The 17,899-nt window shown below is 40.7% G+C and overlaps 1 protein-coding gene across 1 annotated transcript in view; it reads left to right on the plus strand.

Annotated features, from left to right (window-relative positions):
* Positions 1-17,899, plus strand: part of POLR1A (RNA polymerase I subunit A) — a 31,661-nt gene that overhangs the window by 6,740 nt on the left and 7,022 nt on the right. Inside the window, exons 8-29 of the mRNA XM_084204567.1 lie at positions 420-522; positions 959-1,118; positions 2,082-2,255; positions 2,710-2,832; positions 4,140-4,367; positions 5,576-5,830; positions 6,175-6,366; positions 6,815-6,958; positions 7,395-7,578; positions 8,833-8,915; positions 9,028-9,186; positions 9,507-9,605; positions 10,415-10,567; positions 10,760-10,842; positions 11,601-11,766; positions 12,262-12,483; positions 13,467-13,681; positions 14,316-14,483; positions 15,146-15,281; positions 16,003-16,160; positions 16,644-16,758; positions 17,378-17,494. Coding sequence (XP_084060693.1) covers positions 420-522; positions 959-1,118; positions 2,082-2,255; positions 2,710-2,832; positions 4,140-4,367; positions 5,576-5,830; positions 6,175-6,366; positions 6,815-6,958; positions 7,395-7,578; positions 8,833-8,915; positions 9,028-9,186; positions 9,507-9,605; positions 10,415-10,567; positions 10,760-10,842; positions 11,601-11,766; positions 12,262-12,483; positions 13,467-13,681; positions 14,316-14,483; positions 15,146-15,281; positions 16,003-16,160; positions 16,644-16,758; positions 17,378-17,494 — 3,437 coding nt within the window. The remainder of the gene's footprint in view (positions 1-419; positions 523-958; positions 1,119-2,081; positions 2,256-2,709; positions 2,833-4,139; positions 4,368-5,575; positions 5,831-6,174; positions 6,367-6,814; positions 6,959-7,394; positions 7,579-8,832; positions 8,916-9,027; positions 9,187-9,506; positions 9,606-10,414; positions 10,568-10,759; positions 10,843-11,600; positions 11,767-12,261; positions 12,484-13,466; positions 13,682-14,315; positions 14,484-15,145; positions 15,282-16,002; positions 16,161-16,643; positions 16,759-17,377; positions 17,495-17,899) is intronic.

Consider the following 17,899-nt stretch of genomic DNA (forward strand, 5'->3'; position numbering starts at 1 on the left):
CTGTGATTTTCCTGTGGTGCTGCACCCCACAGTTACACTGGTTAGAGACTGAGAATGGATTTATCAGCCTCTTTTTTGGTTGCCTGTACTCTGAACCTGTCTGCCCCTGCCAGGAGAAACCAAAGCACTTTTGTGCATCAGTCACAGTCAGTTGCTGGAACCTTTCTTCCTCTAGTTTTGCTTTCTCCATTTGCTATAATCTATATTTCTGTCCAAAGTTGTTTCTAAAATAACACATATGTGACAAAAAAAAAGTGGCAATTCTTTCTAATCTGTGTCTGAATGTTTTTATTTCAAACAGGCTCAATAGTGTTAACTTGGCAGATTCTTTTGACTTGGTTGACCAAGTGCATCTGGGGGTTTGGATTCCCAAACAATAACAATGAGCATGAGTTTATATTTCTTTTGTATGATTTTAGGATTCTTTCTGCGTTATCTCTTCCCTGGGATGGATCCCCATGAGAGTTCAGAATTCAATCCAGACATGTTTTTTCTAGATCTGCTTGTGGTTCCACCTTCAAGGTAAAATTTATCCCCCCAAAATCTTGTAGAAATCACAGGGTTTTGTGCATCCTTTGCAGGAGTTGGAGATCCAAGCTCCTGGTCTGCTTAAGTGTCAGTGGAGAGTTTCAATAATAAAAATCACATTAGTAATTGATAAGTTCTATTGTAACTTCAAGTGAGTTCGTTAGAAGATTGAAAAACTAATTATGGAAAAAATATATTTTAGTATTAGTATTTTAAATTATTACAGAATATTATAACTGCACAGTACTGATAGAATGTCTTGTTAAGGGTCATTCATCTTTTATGATTGTCCCCGTAGAATAGATGAATTTTTAAATGCCCACTGTTAGCTTATTTTCCATGCACTGAAGATTTAGCTTAGAATGTTTGAGGTTTTTCATGCCGCTTTTGAGTGGCTTTAATCCTCTGAAGTGATTTTGATTTGCTGTAGGTATCGTCCTGTGAATCGCCTTGGAGATCGCCTGTTCACAAACGGGCAGACTGTGAACTTGCAGGCTGTGATGAAAGATGCCCAGCTGATAAGGAAGCTCCTGGTTTTCATGGCCAAAGAACAGTGTCAGCCAATAAAGATCACAGAAGAAATTCAAACAGTAAGAGTTGCTGGTTGTCTTATTCTTTGCTTTTTTGGATGGGTGGGTTGAGTTCAGGAAGGCTCCTGTTTAAGCTGTGCCTGTGACAGTGTTTGCCTGAGCTGTTGGAATATCTGCTGATGGAGATGTTCCATACCTTGTTTGGTTTTTTTTTCCTCTGTTCTTTTCTACCTGGTGCAAAGGGAAAAAACATTTTGCTCAGATTTTCTTAGCCATGGATTTTTGCATGTGAGACATAACAGGCTCTTGTTTCTAGAGAATTAAATATGTACAGCACAAACAGTTCACTATTAACTTTGCCAGCATTTCAACACATGAAAAGAGGGGGGAAAAGACACTTCAGCTTCTAAGCCTAGTGAAGCCAGTTGTGATTGTGTTTATTTTTTGACAGCTGATGTCGAAGTAGGACGCAAAACTTCACAAATAATGGAGTTAGTAACAATATTTGTCTGCTTCTGACAAATATTATTTACACTATACCACTTTCACATAGTTGTATAGTGTAAATAATAGTGTATGTCATCTTGCCTCATTCCATATTTGTTAAGCAGTTGTATCATTGAGGCGTCTTTGACACTGGGCTCAGTTTCAGGGGAACTTGATTTACATCTGCAGTGTAAAACATTTTGGAACCACTGTTAGTTACAGTGTAGCCACTAGATGGAGATCTGTTCTTTAAACATTTGAGAGGAGGTCAGTGAGTTTTGGATGTGACTGGTTTAGTGGCTTTTAGACTAAAAACAAAGTGATGTAAGTGATAAAAACTCTTGGATTTACATTATTTTTATCTAAGAATAGGATTTTCTAGTTACAGTGATTCCTAACATAGACTGACTACCAGTGCAAAATAATGATGAATGTTTCTTTTGCTATATTTAATACTGTAATTAATACTACAACTTCAGCTTAGTAAGTAGTAGATATTATTTGTTATGTCCAAGTTTCTAATTTCTGTTTTTGCAGGAGACAGGAGAGGATAGTGAACCTCTGGACCGTTCTGTGCTGACAACAATTCCAGGACAGAGCATTGCAGATAAGCTGTACAATGCCTGGATACGTCTCCAGAGCCACGTCAACATTGTGTTTGATAGTGACATGGACAAGCTGATAACAGAAAAATACCCTGGTATTCGTCAGGTGGGTAGCAGCTGGAGTCTTAATTAAAAAAGAGAAGCTGATGGAGTAAGAAAAATGAACTATTTGTGGTTAGTACATGGGCATTTTCATGCCACTCATCCTTGCAAGAATGCATCTGATTTTCCATGCTTGTCGCAATAAGACACAAAATGAACGACACCCACAAGCTGAGATGTCCAATGTAAAAAGAGGGCAGGTAATTTCCAGACTCCAATATTTATAGACTTTCAAAAGTGACCATGGATTGGAGGATGAAATTGTCACCTCTCCAGCCACACTGGTCAAACCAACAGTCCATCAATTCTCTCCTCCTCCAGAAAGGAATGCAAAACAATCATTATTTACATGAAAAGTGTGTGAGAAACTCCATTACAGAAATGTTAACATCAGAAGGCTTAGAAGAACAGGATGGCACATACTTGCAGGTTTTAATTGTCACCTTCTGTTTCCCAAGCTGTTGGAGAAGAAGGAAGGGCTGTTCCGCAAGCACATGATGGGGAAGCGCGTGGATTTCGCCGCTCGGTCCGTCATTTGCCCCGACATGTACATTGGGACCAACGAGATTGGCATCCCCATGGTGAGCATGAATAAAGGACTGTGTCTATTTGGTAGCAGTTTAAAATCTAGAGGGTTTCTGACTCGTCTGAACTGTTTCCTGCCCAGTGGTAATAAGGAGAGAGCATTGAAGAGCAGGAAATTCTTACTGTTACAAAACGAGAGCACCACATCTGAGAAAGGGGAGTTAAAAAAAACAAGAAAAAGCTGTACTTGCTTTGTGGGATTAGGAATTGGTGCAAACTTCAAAAGTAGATCCTGTTCCTCCTATGGTCTTTGTATAAGGTGTTTTTGAGGTATTGCAGTGCCAGGGTACCAGTTGTTGGTTTCTCTGGGTTGAAGGTATTTGAGACAGTTGTTCATGTTCGGACTCAGGTGTTTATTATTTCTTATCAGTAAAACAGTCTCATTACTGTGAGTTCAGCAGCCTTTCATTAGAAGGCACAAAATGGCCAACAATCTCTTGTTACAAGGGCTTTTAAGACTAAACTATCCAATTAAGAACTGACACCTAGATTATTTCCACTTTTAACCAATAAGTGGTCCCTGGAAGTCCACAATGGGGACTTTTCTGCCCAATTACAAAATGCCACCCAAACCCATGAAGTAGAAATCCAGGACAACACCCTGTGCCCTCCATCTTGTTTCCATCCACAACATACTCAAAATCCCCAAACCTAAATTTCTCATCAAGTGATACACCTACACTGCTCTCTAGAATCTGTTTCACACTTCTGTGGATTCCAGTCTATCTTGAAGTCTGGGAAACTTTCTCCATGAGTGAGGGTCAAAGTCAGTGCTCCCCTGGGGGTCAGGGCACCCCAGAGCAGACAGAGCAATATTCCCTGTGGTGCCCTGGGTTTTGACATTGCAGTCTTAAGAGAAGGCTGTGGTAATGTCACTAACTTCATCCATCCTTAAGGATTTTTAGCTGCACAAAGATGACATCAAGCCTGAACTTGAGTTTTTCATTATCTCATCTTTGCAGAAAATAGTGAACCTGATGCTAATGTGCTTTTTCTCTGTATTTGTTGGCTTATTTGCAGAATCTAAATCTATGATTGCTTTCTTAAATTGCTAATTGAGTTTTATACCACAGTAGAAAATTGTAAAGGCACATTGTTTCTATTCTTATGGTAGAGGATTTTAAAACAGAAATGTATTTATTTGGCACTAGAGTAGACTGAGGAGGAGATGCATTCAAGAGCTTAAAATAATTTATTCTTGCATTATACTACTTAATTTTTGAGACTGTTTTATCAGTGGCTTTTAGAGTTTTAAGCCAAAATTGAACAACATGTTATTTCTACTCCTTTCCTTCTTGTCTAGGTCTTTGCCACCAAACTCACCTACCCTCAGCCAGTCACTCCCTGGAATGTCAAGGAGCTGAGGCAGGCTGTCATCAATGGCCCCAGGCTGCACCCGGGGGCCTCCATGGTCATCAACGAGGACGGGTCTCGCATGGTGCTGAGCGCCACCAGCCTGACCCAGCGCGAGGCCATCGCCAAGCAGCTGCTCACCCCCTCCTCAGGGGCACCCCAGACGGGCCTGAAGATTGTGAGTATGGGCAGAGCCCTCCTCCATCTCTGGTTGAGGGGGTAGGAATAAAAACATGGTGCTTCTTCAAATTCTAGACCCCATTTTGCCTTCCTTTACTTGCTTCTAATACGCAGTGTGTGACATTCATGGTGCCAAGATGCAGAGTGCTCTCAGTGGTGGCCTTGGCAGTGCTGGCTTAGTTGGGCTCCATGATCTTAGAGGCCTTTTCCAACCCAATTGATTCTATGTCAGTTGTTTCTCCTCTGTGCTACAGTTTAATCAACCTTTGAAACTTCTTAACTGTATCTCTATCCCTTGCAGAGTTGAAAAACCACTATTAAGCTACTAGGGCAAAAGTTTTGGTGTTTAATAGTGTTTTGACCTTGTTGTGTATTACCTTGTCTCTAATAAAGGCCTAGCAGAGATTGAAATTTAAGTGTGAGTATTTATGAGATGCCAGTTCTTTCAGAACCTGTCAGAGAGCTTTTAGTATTAGTATTTAGATTATACAAACAATTTACCATACTCTTGTTGGTAATCACTTAAGTGGATATTTGGATGTTACTAAAAGAAAAATCAAAATGAGGCTGTTCTGAGAGACTCTATTCTAGATAAGGATATATTGTGTTGTACTCAAAGCTGAAATGAAGGGATTCTTGGCTTTTGCTTCAGCTGATGGGTCATATTGCTACCTTAGTCTAGGGTGTCTAGGGCTGGGTATATTGTGGGAGGTATCAATTCAGCCCAGTGGGCTTTGGATGAAGAGCTGATAGATTTGATCACTGTGGTTTGGGGGAGTTAACGGGGAATAGTTGTTTGGTGGAGAGCAGAGGGCATTCAGGAGCAAACAGTCTTGATTCTCTCTGAGTTTTACACAGAGCACGAGTACAGAATGATGTTTTGGAGGACACAGTCTCAAGCTATGTCAGGGAAGGTATAGGTTGGATATTAGGGAAAACATTTTTTACCAAAAGAAGGATAAAGTACTAGAATGCTCTTCCCAGGGAGGTGGCAGAATCACCATCTCTGGATGTGTTTAAAAAGAGACTGGCCATGGCCCTTGGTGCTGTAGTCTAATTGAGGTGTGAGGGCACAGGTTGGACCCGATGATCTCAGAACTCCCTTCCAGCCTCATTATTCTGTGATTCTTGGGATCTCTGTGTGTGTTTAAAGACCAACCAGTCCTCCCTGAGGCACTTGTGGCAGCTCCCCAATCTCTGTGGCAGGTGTGTCGGCACATCAGGAACGGGGACGTGCTGCTGCTGAACCGGCAGCCCACGCTGCACAGACCCTCCATCCAGGCTCACCGCGCCCGCATCCTGCCCGCAGAGAAGGTGCTGAGGCTGCACTACGCCAACTGCAAGGCTTACAATGCTGACTTCGATGGGGATGAGATGAATGCCCACTTCCCCCAGAGTGAGCTGGGCAGAGCAGAGGCCTACACCTTAGCCATCACTGACAATCAGTACCTGGTGCCAAAGGCAAGTAGAACTGCCAGATACATTTATTTCTAGATGCTATCGCTTTCGTTTGTTTTGTCTAATGATAAGTAAGATCATTTTTTAAAGTCTGTTGACTCACTTCTGAGGTTAATTTCTGTGTTCTTTCTCCACTTGTGGTTCTGTTCCTCTAAAGAAGGCCCAGCACATTCAAACAATCTTGTTCCTTTGAGTGGCAGTGTCCAGAAGAGATTCAGTAGAGAGTTGTGCTGTAACGAGTTCTTTACAAATTACTTAAGTGCTTTTATCCAGGGGGAATAATACTGGGAGCTGGAGGCACACAGCTTATTAACCCCACCACCACCTTTTTCTTGTTCCCTCTTTAGGATGGGAAGCCACTTCCTGGCTTGATCCAGGACCACATGATTTCTGGAGTCAGCATGACACTCCGGGGCTGCTTTTTCACCAGAGAGCAGTACATGGAGCTGGTGTACCGAGGGCTGACAGACAAAAAGGGAAGAATTAAAACCTTTCCTCCAGCCATTATGAAGCCACAGAGATTATGGACAGGAAAGCAGGTAGTTTATCATTTACTAGGTTAAAGAATGCTGGTGGTTCTAAAGTAAGCAGAATGCTAATAGTAAACCAGTGCTGTTAAGGGTGTTTGCAAGGCCAGATCCCATTAACACCAAGTAGGTTTTGGTGTTTCTGAGCTGTAAAAGACACCAGACAGCTTTTTTTAATTTTTTTTTTTTTGCATCTAAGTATTGGAAAAATCTTTGCTGTTTTATATTTCTGAATAATCATGTGTCTCAACTCACTGATCCTTCAGAGGGTAGAATATCCTTTTTCAACAGGAAGATATTCCTGCCTTATGAGATTTCCAAGGTTTCAAAACTTTGCTGTAAGTGGAAAGAATACATGCAGGGATGTTGCTTTTCTCATTCATGCCAGATTTTTTAATGTTGAAAAGTGATTATGCAAAAAAAAAATAAAATTCCTACCCCTCATCCTGCTTCTTTATAGGTTGTTTCCACATTGTTAATAAACATCATTCCAGACAACCATGCTCCACTGAACTTGACTGGGAAAGCAAAAATTGGTGGGAGAGCCTGGGTAAAGGGACCTGCAAAAGGAGGTCTGAATCTTGATTCAATGTGTGAATCTCAGGTATGCAACAGCTCTGGGGGCTGGGCTGTGTTCTATTAAAATTGTGTGTGCAGTAAGGGAATGGGAAGGGAACAAGGCAGATGACAAGGTTAGAAGCAGTATTTGGTAACAGTTACTGCCAGAAGTGAGTGATTGAAAGATAGGCTGGGAGTCAGGAAAAATTCTCTGTGGTCCTGACTTGGGCAGATTCCACCTGATTTTGTTTGACCATGTTGTCTTCACTGTCAGACTTTATAGGTAGAAAAGTGCAGGTGGTGGTAGAGGTTTCATTTCTGCTACAAATTCTGATAATCTGACCACATTTAACCATTCACCAACATATAAGCTTTTTAAACTTAAACCAGTTTTCACATAGATTACACAGAAAAACCTGTCTAGGTCATAGTACAATTAAAATTTCTGTTTTCCTGATTCAAAGCTGTGTTTTATTTTTCAGGTTATTATCAGAGATGGGGAATTACTGTGTGGAGTCCTGGACAAAGCTCACTTTGGCAGCTCTGCCTATGGGCTGGTCCACTGCTGCTATGAGATCTATGGGGGTGAAACCAGTGGGAAAGTGCTGACGTGTCTGGGACGCCTCTTCACTGCCTACCTGCAGCTGTACAGGGGCTTCACCATGGGTGAGTACCTGCAGCACATGGTTGGGCATGATACATGCTAATTCTGTGAATGAAATTTTCTAAGACTGCCCTTGAATGGGATTTTTTTGATCCCACTGCCAAGGCTGCCAGCCTTTTTTAGATCTTGCTTTGTTTGTTTTTTTTGTTGGTGGTGCATACCTTCTAAGCACAAAGAGAGCAGAAAGAGTCTTGAGTATGTCCAACAGTTTCTCTTTTCTATCCTGCCTAGGCAAAGTGTACATAGTCAATATGTCCTGTGTTGAAATTTTGTTTACATCAAAGCCTCGTGTTTTGCTTCTCTGAAAAGTAATTATGGCTTAGAAAGCAGAACAGCTGACAAAACAAGATGAAAGAACTTGAAGGACTTGGTGATCAAACCTTGCACATCACATTTTAGTGTAAAACTTTTGGGAAATGAGTTTGAAAAGCTTTCATTACAGGTTTTCAAATTCATACAAGAGTTATGGAGACACAGTCAGCAGTAGTGAGAGACCAACAGATTGCTGTGAGCCCAGAGCAAAAGGAAAGGGGAAAAGGGAGAATTTGGAGTGAGAAAGTGACTGATTAACTCACAGGGCTCCTGAGAGCCAGGGTGCAAAAGCTAGATAGAAAAAGATAACAAGCCTGTGACCACTGGGCAGTTAAAACATCAGAAGAGAAGTGAGACTGGAGCAGGAGTTTGGGATTTGGTGTTTTGGCACAGCCATTTTAGTGACTGTTTCAGTGTCTGTGGCAGAACTGCTCACAAACAGTTCACAGGAGTTCAGGTTTCAGAGTTTAATCTGTTCTGTCATCTCAAGGATCTGCATTTTTAATTTATCTTTTTTTAAAAAGCTAAGAAATGCCAGATTGTGAAAAGTTCAACTAATAGGAAGCTTGATGTGTATGGAAGAAAAAAAGCAGTTTGATGTGGCTGGTCTATAAAGCATTAGTTTTAGATTTTTTAGAGACTGTTGAAGTTAAGACTCCTTAAATTAGGGAGCTGATTTTGCACTCTTACTGCTTAGTTGATGTTGCCTTTTTTTTTTTTTTTTTTTTTAATGGCTTACAACTTCTCTGGCTCTCTAAAGAGCCAGAAGCTACTCAGAATTTTTTTTCTTGTCAAACTGCAGGCCCTGACTCTAACCATCATTAAAACTTTAGTTATGATTTTCTTTCCCAGCTCTTCACTCAAAATCCCTGACACCAAATGTGATTCTTTCCTTGATTTCTTTTTAGTTTAGACCCTTGTGTTCTGTCTCTCCTCTTTAACAGGGATTGAAGATATTTTGGTTAGACGTGAAGCAGACCACAAAAGAAAAAAAATCATTGAAAGGTCAAGGCAGAGTGGTATTGAAGTAAGTCTGTTTTACAGATTTATTTTTTCTTCCATAATGCAAAATTTTTGAAATACTGCCTTATTCAATCGTGCCTGCTTAACACCTAAAAATTCTTGTATTTTACTTTCAGGCTGTTAGAGCTGCTCTTAATTTGCCTGAAACAGCATCATGTGAGGAGGTCCAAGGGAAGTGGCAGGATGCCCATCTCTGCAAAGACCAGAGGGATTTTAACATGGTTGATATGAAATTCAAGGAGGAAGTAAACAAGTACAACAATGAAGTCAACAAGGTTGGCATTGAGTAATCTGTGCATACTGATCTTGTTTAACTTTCTTATTAAGTTAATTAATGTGGATGAGCAGTGCCTGACTCTTCTGGAGGCTGAAGCTTTCCATCTTGGAGCCCCACATGCTGCCTCTCCTCCTCAGCCTTGTCCTCCCTGAGTGAGAAGATGGGTTTATATTCAAGATGCTTTTGAAATTATAAATAGGAATGTTTGTGATTGCTCATTGTTTCACTTTGTTAAAGTCTTCCACAGGAATTTCTTGGGTTTATTGTTTTATGAATAATGTTTGGTTTTGTTCCCTTCACTCCCCCACAACTCTGTAGGTTTGCATGCCCCTTGGTCTCCACAGGAGCTTTCCAGAGAACAATTTGCAGTTGATGGTACAGTCAGGAGCCAAAGGATCCACTGTAAACACAATGCAGGTAATGCCACCACAAAATGCTTAGCAGCCACGTGTGCTGATGTGGTGTGTCCTAGAATATAAACTGTTGGGAAGCTCTTGTGGGGATATCTGATACCAGAGCAAGGTTTTCATTCTGACTTTGGAAAAATGCTAGAAGAATGTAATAAAGACCTCAGTGGGTGATGGAAGAGAGTCAGTGTTTATTATAACCTATTTTTGAATTCCTCCTCAGTGCATGAGGGTTTATTGAAATAGCAGAGCTGCTTTTAAAAAGGAATGCTGCAGTTTATACAAACAAGCCTACTGTAGGAGAATTAACTTCTCCTGGCCTGTGTTGGAGACTGACCCTCTCCTTCTTCAACTTCTGAACAGGATCAACATAATCTTTGGTTTTGCTAGAAGTGGTCAAAATGCCATCTAAAATGGAGGGAATGACCACAGCTAAAGACAGAGCATTTTGGGTTGAGGTTTTTTTTCTGTTTTTAATACAGTGCTAAGAGGTGGTGAGGGTAATGTAGGGACCTAAAAAATATCTACAGTATTTTTATTTTCACATTTCTGTGTTAAAATAAGTATACAGAATGAGATACTGAGGTAATGTTGAGGATGAGTCAGGGTACTGGAATAACTTTGAAAAACCAGGTGAGATCTCCATGGCTTTTCTGCCCCTTTCTGGAACATTTCATGAACAAGTCCACATTGAGCTACAGAGCATTTACTGAACATTTGACATTTTTCTACTGTATTTTTCAAGAAGAATCACTTAGCTTATGTGAGCAAAAAGCTGGATGGAAAAGTGATGTTTCCTTTTTTTCTGCCCACATTTAGATTTCTTGTTTGCTGGGCCAGATTGAGCTGGAAGGCCGAAGACCCCCACTGATGGCATCTGGCAAATCACTGCCATGTTTCCAGCCTTATGACTTCTCCCCTAGCTCAGGAGGATTTGTGACTGGCAGATTTCTCACTGGGATCAAACCTTCTGTAAGTTTAAGACTGCTTGTGTTGATACTGAATTTTATTTAAGGCTTGGTATTTTGATAAAGGGTATCTGCAATTATAGATAAATGGACTTGGTTCACCCTGGTTTCATATGAAGCTTTTGAGGAAGAACATAAATTGCCAGTGTTGATGCCCATATTAGCAGAATGCTGATGGTGTTGTGCTTGTGTTTAGGAATTCTTCTTTCACTGCATGGCTGGCAGGGAAGGTCTTGTGGACACAGCTGTCAAAACCAGCCGTTCTGGGTACCTGCAAAGGTAAGAGGCCTGCTTTACAACTGGAGCCTTTGAAGGGTCCTTTTGTTGGTTGATTGATTTTCTCTTTGTTTTTTCTGAGAGAGTTCTGTAGACTCCAGATGTCTGTATTGCTTAGATTAACTTCACTGTATTTGATTTTTATAAAATAGTCTGAGTGCTGAATGCTTTTTGTAAGTACAATTTTCTGGAGATCTAGATCAGCTAGAACATTATCATTTCAAACTCACCTCTGGCACATAGCAGCAGCAGCAGCTTCTCCTTTTGCAGAAATCTTTTTTTTTTTCTGGTACAAATACAGATAGGTGTACAAGTTCCATGCAGCTCTTGTTTTTCTTGGCCACTCTGAGTGGCTCTGGTCTTTAGTCAAGCAACACCTCCAGTATATGTAGAAGAAAATGGAACTTCTTAATTGTGTCAGAAGGTAGTGCGGGATGCTCCTTTCTTCCAGAAAACTGTTAAAGCATTTCTGACAGCAGAAATGGAGAGTAATTTACTGTTTCATTTTAAGTCAGATCAGCCCCAGGAAGCTGGAGGGAGCAGCATGCTGAAAGCTTTACACATTTAGCATTTCACATGAGTGTTGTGCCTATAGGATTTTGGCTTCCAGAATTCCTGACCAGCCCTTAAGTACACTTAGAGATGTTGATGAAGACAGTGGTTTTTGTGTTAGAGTTGTATCATTCTTGTTGCTTTGTAGCCTCTTAACAGCATTTTTCTTCTCTTTTGTTTTTTTCCCATTTTTTGTCTCTCTGGAATAGGTGTATCATAAAACATTTGGAAGGGCTGGTGGTTCAGTATGACCTGACTGTACGAGACAGTGATGGCAGCGTGGTGCAGTTTCTGTATGGAGAAGATGGGCTTGATATCCCTAAAACTCAGTTCTTGCAACCTGAGCAGTTTCCTTTCATTGCAGAAAACTATGAGGTAGAACACCTAAATCTTGAGTATTTATGAGGGGTGAAGGGGAGACTGAAACACATGGTTAACATCTGGCATATCTGTCAGGGATCCAGTGGCAAACACTTGTTTGTCTCAATTGCTTTCAGAGTAATGTACAATTTTATTTGCCATTGTATTCAAAATATGGAAGCAATCTGAAGTCTGCAGCATGATTTAAGCAGTCTCAATTTCAGCAGAGCACCAAGCACTGTCTGTTCTAACTCTGTACTTGAATTCAACAAAGATCACTTCACTTTTCAGTCTGTCAAGTTTGATTAACTTTTACCAGTATCACCACTGTTTATTAGAGAGTGGTGATAATAACATAAAGTTGTAAGGATTTTGTCTCAGTGGGGTTGAAAACTGAATTTGAAAATTGCTTTACAGCAATGACAGCAGATAACCTTCTCAGTTTGCTTTGCCTTTTCTGGTATAGTGAGGATAGAGAGAAGAATAATCACAAAAATTACTTTCTTACAGGTAATCCAGAAGACAAACCATCTGGATGAAGCCTTGGCAAGGATGGAGTCTCACCAAGCTAACCAGCAGTTCAAAGCCATCAAAAAGTGGCGAGCCAGACACCAAAACTCTGTGCAAAGGGAAGGAGGCTTTCTGTTGTTTTCCCAAAAGAAACTGGCAAGTTTGAAAGCACAGCTTCCAGGAGGTGAAATAAAAAATGGAAGAGATCCTGCTACTTTACAGGTAACACACAGGCAGTTGAACTGACCAAACCCTACAGAAGAAGTTACAGAATTCAGTATCTTTTGTTTAATTGCTCTGTGAATCCCAAAGTGTTTCACAGAGTAACTAAATAAGTTGCCTTTTAAAGGAGTCATGTCAACTATGTGGGTGATTTATTTAAAGCTAAGATTTATGAAAGTCTGAGGGCCCTAGTGCTAGGGAAGAGGCTAAAAACTGAGATAAATGTGTTTTTAGGTCATGTTTGTGAATGGTTTGTAGGAGTTGTTTCTGTTTATTGGTGGGTTATTTGTTTTTTTCATGTACACAAAGTAAATCTCTTACATGGACAGCTGTCTGCTGGCTGGATGAGAGCCTGTTTGAATACCAAAGATCAGAGAGCTGAGCCAGCCCTGCCTAGTTTTTCAAAAAAATACTCCTGCTTGAGCCTCTTGTCCATCACAGCACTGGTCTCTGACATGGCTTCTAATGAAGATGGTGTGTGGACACAGAATTCAGACAGGTCCTGCTTCACAGCCTTGCTGTCAGCAAGGAATTTATGCTGGTGGAGCTTGGGCAGTTAGCATGAAACTCCAGGTATCATAGAGATAACTCTATGAGCTTGTCTGCAAAAGCTGTTTTTCCTAATCAAAGGTTTATTGATTGAGCTGTGCTGAATTTGTGTTGCTCTTGACACTTTTTGATAGTAACTCCTAGTTTTTGATTTCACTCACAGTTAAAATCATTCTTTGAGGCCTTATTTCACTGCTTTCTGGAGTAGTTTCTATGGAGTAGTTACATAAGTTGGGGTATTTTTAGGCAAGTAAAGAATCTTGAAATCATTTAACTTCAAAACTGTTCAATATCAGAAAAAGGAGAACACCATATTTGCAGCTGAGCTGTTTGCTGTGTTGTGTACATCCTCACATCCTGCACACTGCTGCTTGTTTGCTTGTGGTCTTGCTGTGGATAAACCAGCCAGCCTAAAAACCTCCTCTTGTTTTCAGTTGTTGAAGATGTGGTATGAGCTTGATGAGAAGAAACAAAGGAAGTACATGAAGAAGACAAATAAGTGTCCTGACCCAAGCCTCGGGGTTTGGCGTCCAGATACTTATTTTGCATCTGTTTCAGAAACATTTGAGAAGGGAGTTGAAGGCTTTATCAATAAATGGGAATCTGAGAACAGCCGGAGTTACACGCACTCAGCACTTTCTTCTGATAGGTAAAAACCTCTGAGTGTCTTCTTTGCACTGAGCCAAAACTCAAAGTACCTTTTTGGAGCCAGTTTGCTAAAACTGAAAAGTCTTTACCAAGCCTTGTTTCTGTTGTGGCCATTTTTTTTGTGAAGCCAAGCAATGGTTCTTGAAAGCCAAACATGCTTAGTGTGCAATGGGAGAGGTTCTGATTATCTGTTCCTTCCAAACCTGAATTTTCCATGCTGCTGAGGGCTTTGGCAAAGCCTCTCTGGAACAAGAGCAATGTACTGCTGTCCCCATGCATATAAAATAATACTTTACAGTGATCTTGAAAAACAAAGTGTGCTCTTGATGCACCTTGGAGTTAGCAAGGCTGTTAGGAAGTGCAAGTGGGAGTAAATGGACTCTCTTTTGACATTCTGGGAATTGGCAGCAGAACTAAAATACAATTTGGCCAAGGCCCCAGTTCTGTGTTAATGGGCTGTGTTTGTCAGATCAGGTGGGGATAGACAATTTTACAGTTTCTGGAGCGTATTTATCTGTAAGCTACCAGGAGAAATTGTTTCAAAGATGTAACTTCATTGAACTGAGCAATGATTCATTCTTTTCTGAGTTTTTTATTTTGTTTGTTGAGCTAAACCTCTCATTTCCTGTCTCCAGATTAAAGGATCTGTTGTATTTAAAGTGGCAGCGTTCTCTCTGTGACCCAGGAGAAGCTGTGGGGCTTCTTGCTGCTCAGAGTATTGGGGAACCTTCAACACAGATGACTCTGAACACCTTTCACTTTGCTGGCAGAGGTGAAATGAATGTCACATTGGGTATTCCAAGGTGAGAAAGCTGTGTCCTCAATGGGCCCCTTACTTGAGGCACTTGAATAGATAATTGTGCTAGGTACACTAGCAGGTATATGTGTGTATATTGAGGGTGAACAGTCCTTCCGTGCCCTTGTAAATTATCCCTGTTCAGAACACTTTAATGTTTTACAATTTTCCAGTTATTTTGGTTCTTTTTCCAGATACTAAATATCTGTGAAGGCCCCTTACTCTAATCTGATTTACAGCAAATCATCAGTTTCTTTGGAATAATGTGGGTCCTGACCTGGCCTCATGTGGGAGCGTGGGATGCCTTAGGTGGGAGGGGATTGTGTTGCTTCAGAGAAGCACAGGAGGGGAAGAATGTGCAAGGAAGCATCCATCATGCATCTGTAGGAAACAAGACCTCATTAGTCCTTCTGTTCTTGGAAGAATTTATTATCATCTCTTCTCATAACTGGGGGGATAATCCAGTTGAGGCAGTGGGGGTGCTGTGCCTGGGGGGGGGAATCAGAACAGAGAAAAGGAGCAGTGCTGTATAACCACAGCTCTGGGTGCAAATGGCTTTGGTGGAACTGCCAGTTACTGCATTCTGCCTAATGAAATTACCTAGATAATTACTTGATTTTTGCATAGTGCTTTGATGGCTTAATTGGAATGATTATTCTTTGTTTAAAGGTTGAGGGAAATACTGATGGTGGCCAGCTCAAACATTAAAACACCGATGATGAGTGTTCCTGTGCTTAATACCAAGAAAGCTCTCAAAAAGGTGAAACAGCTTAAGAAACTGCTCACAAGAGTGTGCTTGGCTGAGGTGAGTTTCCTTTTCAGTGCATCCTTTGAGAGTCAGCAAAACAAGCTCTCCTCTTTGAGATCATCAGTAGTTTGCTATGCCATAGTCTTTAGCTTTTTCTCAAGCACATTTTCCTCTGTGTGTAGAATTGGAGGGATTCTGTTTTGTCTGAGACAAGCTCATATGGCTGTGATTGGTATAGAGCTCAGATAGATACCTTTCTATCTGTCCCCCACCCCTTCCTCTTTCACACAAATGGCTGTGTTCAATAAAAGCATAACACGTATCTCTGTGGAGATTAACTCTACTAGGATGTGTTCTGTGTTCCCTCCTTCCTGGCTGTGCACCCTTGTGCTCTCCTCCATGCCCTTCCCCTTCTATTTTTTCACCTCTTGTGAGATGAAAGCAGCAAGAATCAGGTTAAGACTTAGCTGTGTGCTGGAATGCTGTCCTGCTCTGTGAGCATGGTCAGTGAAATGAAGCTGTGGCCCCCTGAGAATGGTAATCTCTTGTGAAGGAGTTGGGTGGGGGGTGATGCATTTCCAGTATTGTCTGAGTTAATTGTTGGTGAGACAAAAAGTGCAGTAGGGTACACTCCTTTTGCCCAGGAGCAAAGCCTCCAGAAAAGTTTGCCAGTTAGCCCTGGGTAATTCTGGTTTCCTGTGGAAAGTACTGGAACTGCAGGAAACAAATGAAATGTCTTCATCAAAGGAGTAACATTCCTACTTGGGAATGTTTGTAGGTCTTGGAGAAAGTGGACATCGAGGAATCCCTGCATGTGAAGCACAAGCTGAACAAGCATCGCCTCTACAAAATCAAATTCCATTTCTTGCCCCATGAATATTACCGAGAGGAGAAGTGTGTGAAGCCCAGGCAGATCTTGCACTTCATGGAAACGAGGTGAGTTTGCTTTCAGATACTTTAATATTTGCTCTTCTTTTACCTTTTTATGGGCTTTGCATATGGTTGATTACAGCTGGTGTGGCTTTTAGAGCAACAGCTCAGCAGAGATGCAGAAAAAAATTACACAGTTGCTTTTATGTCTTGAATAAAATCGACAATTTTATTATTCAGGTCTAGTAATGAACCATCTCTTCTGAAGGTTAATTTGATGTGCAGATTTTATATCCAGATGAGTGTATAATTTTATGCTTTGCATGCACAGCTACATCTCTGACAGTAACAGAGCTCATACCAACCTTTTGATTGCTAAATGAATGAGAAAGGGCTGAGAAAAATTATTTGCATTATCCTAGAAGTACTTTTGGAATAATGTCCTGTTATGAATTGTCTGGCTGGTTAACCAAAATAAAAAAAAATTTGGACAACTTCAGATTTTCTGTGGCACTGCTGAGCTTTGACATTCTGAGTTTCTTCTGTCAGGTTCTTTAAAGTTCTTCTGGAAGCAATTAAAAGGAAGACTACAAAGATGGAATCTTTTAATGAAGTCAGCACTCGGAAGACAACTCGGAAGGATTTAGATGATGACCAAGACAAGGTACAAAAAAAATCACCTGAAAAACACCTCACTTCCTTTCAGTGTTGTTGAGAACCAGAACTGGAAAAGTGCAGCATGTTTCAGTGCACACCAAATGTGTGAATACTAAATTACTACTTAAATACTTTGTACATAAACTGTCTTTGCATTCATATAAAATTTACAAGAAAATTGAAGTTTTTGTGTATTAAATCCTGATTTGCTTAAGACTGTACTCTGAAAATGCCTGTTCATTTTAGCTCCTTTGGGACAAAAGCATATCACTCTTCTTGCTCCCAGATCAGGGTCCTGTTGGAGCAGTGGTTGTCAAAACTTTGGGAAGTTCCTTTGTTCATTGAAATGCTTTTGCATGTTCCTTCTGCCACTCCTCTCCCATCAAGGACTGTCAAAGCAGAGTGACAGCTTATCTTTCTTGTAGACATTGATCTTGTTAAATGTTGAAGTCATCAGGAGTATGAATTAATTTCTTTATAGTACTGGACATACAGAAATTATTTTTTCTGTAAAGGTGGAACATTGAACAAGAGATTGTTAAACTCCAGATGTTTGGCTGAAACTTTTTGATGCTATTGGTACTGCCTAGCAGTCAGCCTGATGATCTGTCTGTCATGATTTTTAGACACTGAACAGTCTGGAAGCTGTAGCAGAGGAAGAAGAGAACATTGTTGATGCAGAAGCTGATGAAGGGGATGGGGATGCTACAGAAGCAAAACGGAGGAAGAACCAGGAAGAAGAGGTAATGACTTTGTAGGTGCTCAGCACTGCTCTTTAATTCCCTATTTCTTCTGTGTTTGACTTGGGAAGGAAAACTTCCACTGAAACAAACTGCTGGAAAAAACCAAACCCCACTTGAGAGGGAAATAGGGATTCTCTCCTTCTTTGGGCTGAAGAGTTTTTGTTTGGCTCTTTTCTGAAGCTTTGTTCTTCAGGCATTTGGGCAGAGGCTGTGCTAAAGTTCACCTTAACTTTATCTTTTGCTAATTTCATACTATTCATTGTTTTTAACACTTTACTGTGGTCTTTAAAAAATAGTCTCCCTGCATGTTTCTCTGTGTTCAGTACTTCATAATTAGCCCTTAAAAGATGGAGTGCTGTAATTTCAGCAAGAGGGTGGGGTAACTGAAAATTCTGAGGGAATCCC

The sequence above is a fragment of the Fringilla coelebs genome, assembly GCF_963513975.1.
Source record: "Fringilla coelebs genome assembly, chromosome: 4".
In the NCBI taxonomy this organism is placed as follows: domain Eukaryota; kingdom Metazoa; phylum Chordata; class Aves; order Passeriformes; family Fringillidae; genus Fringilla; species Fringilla coelebs.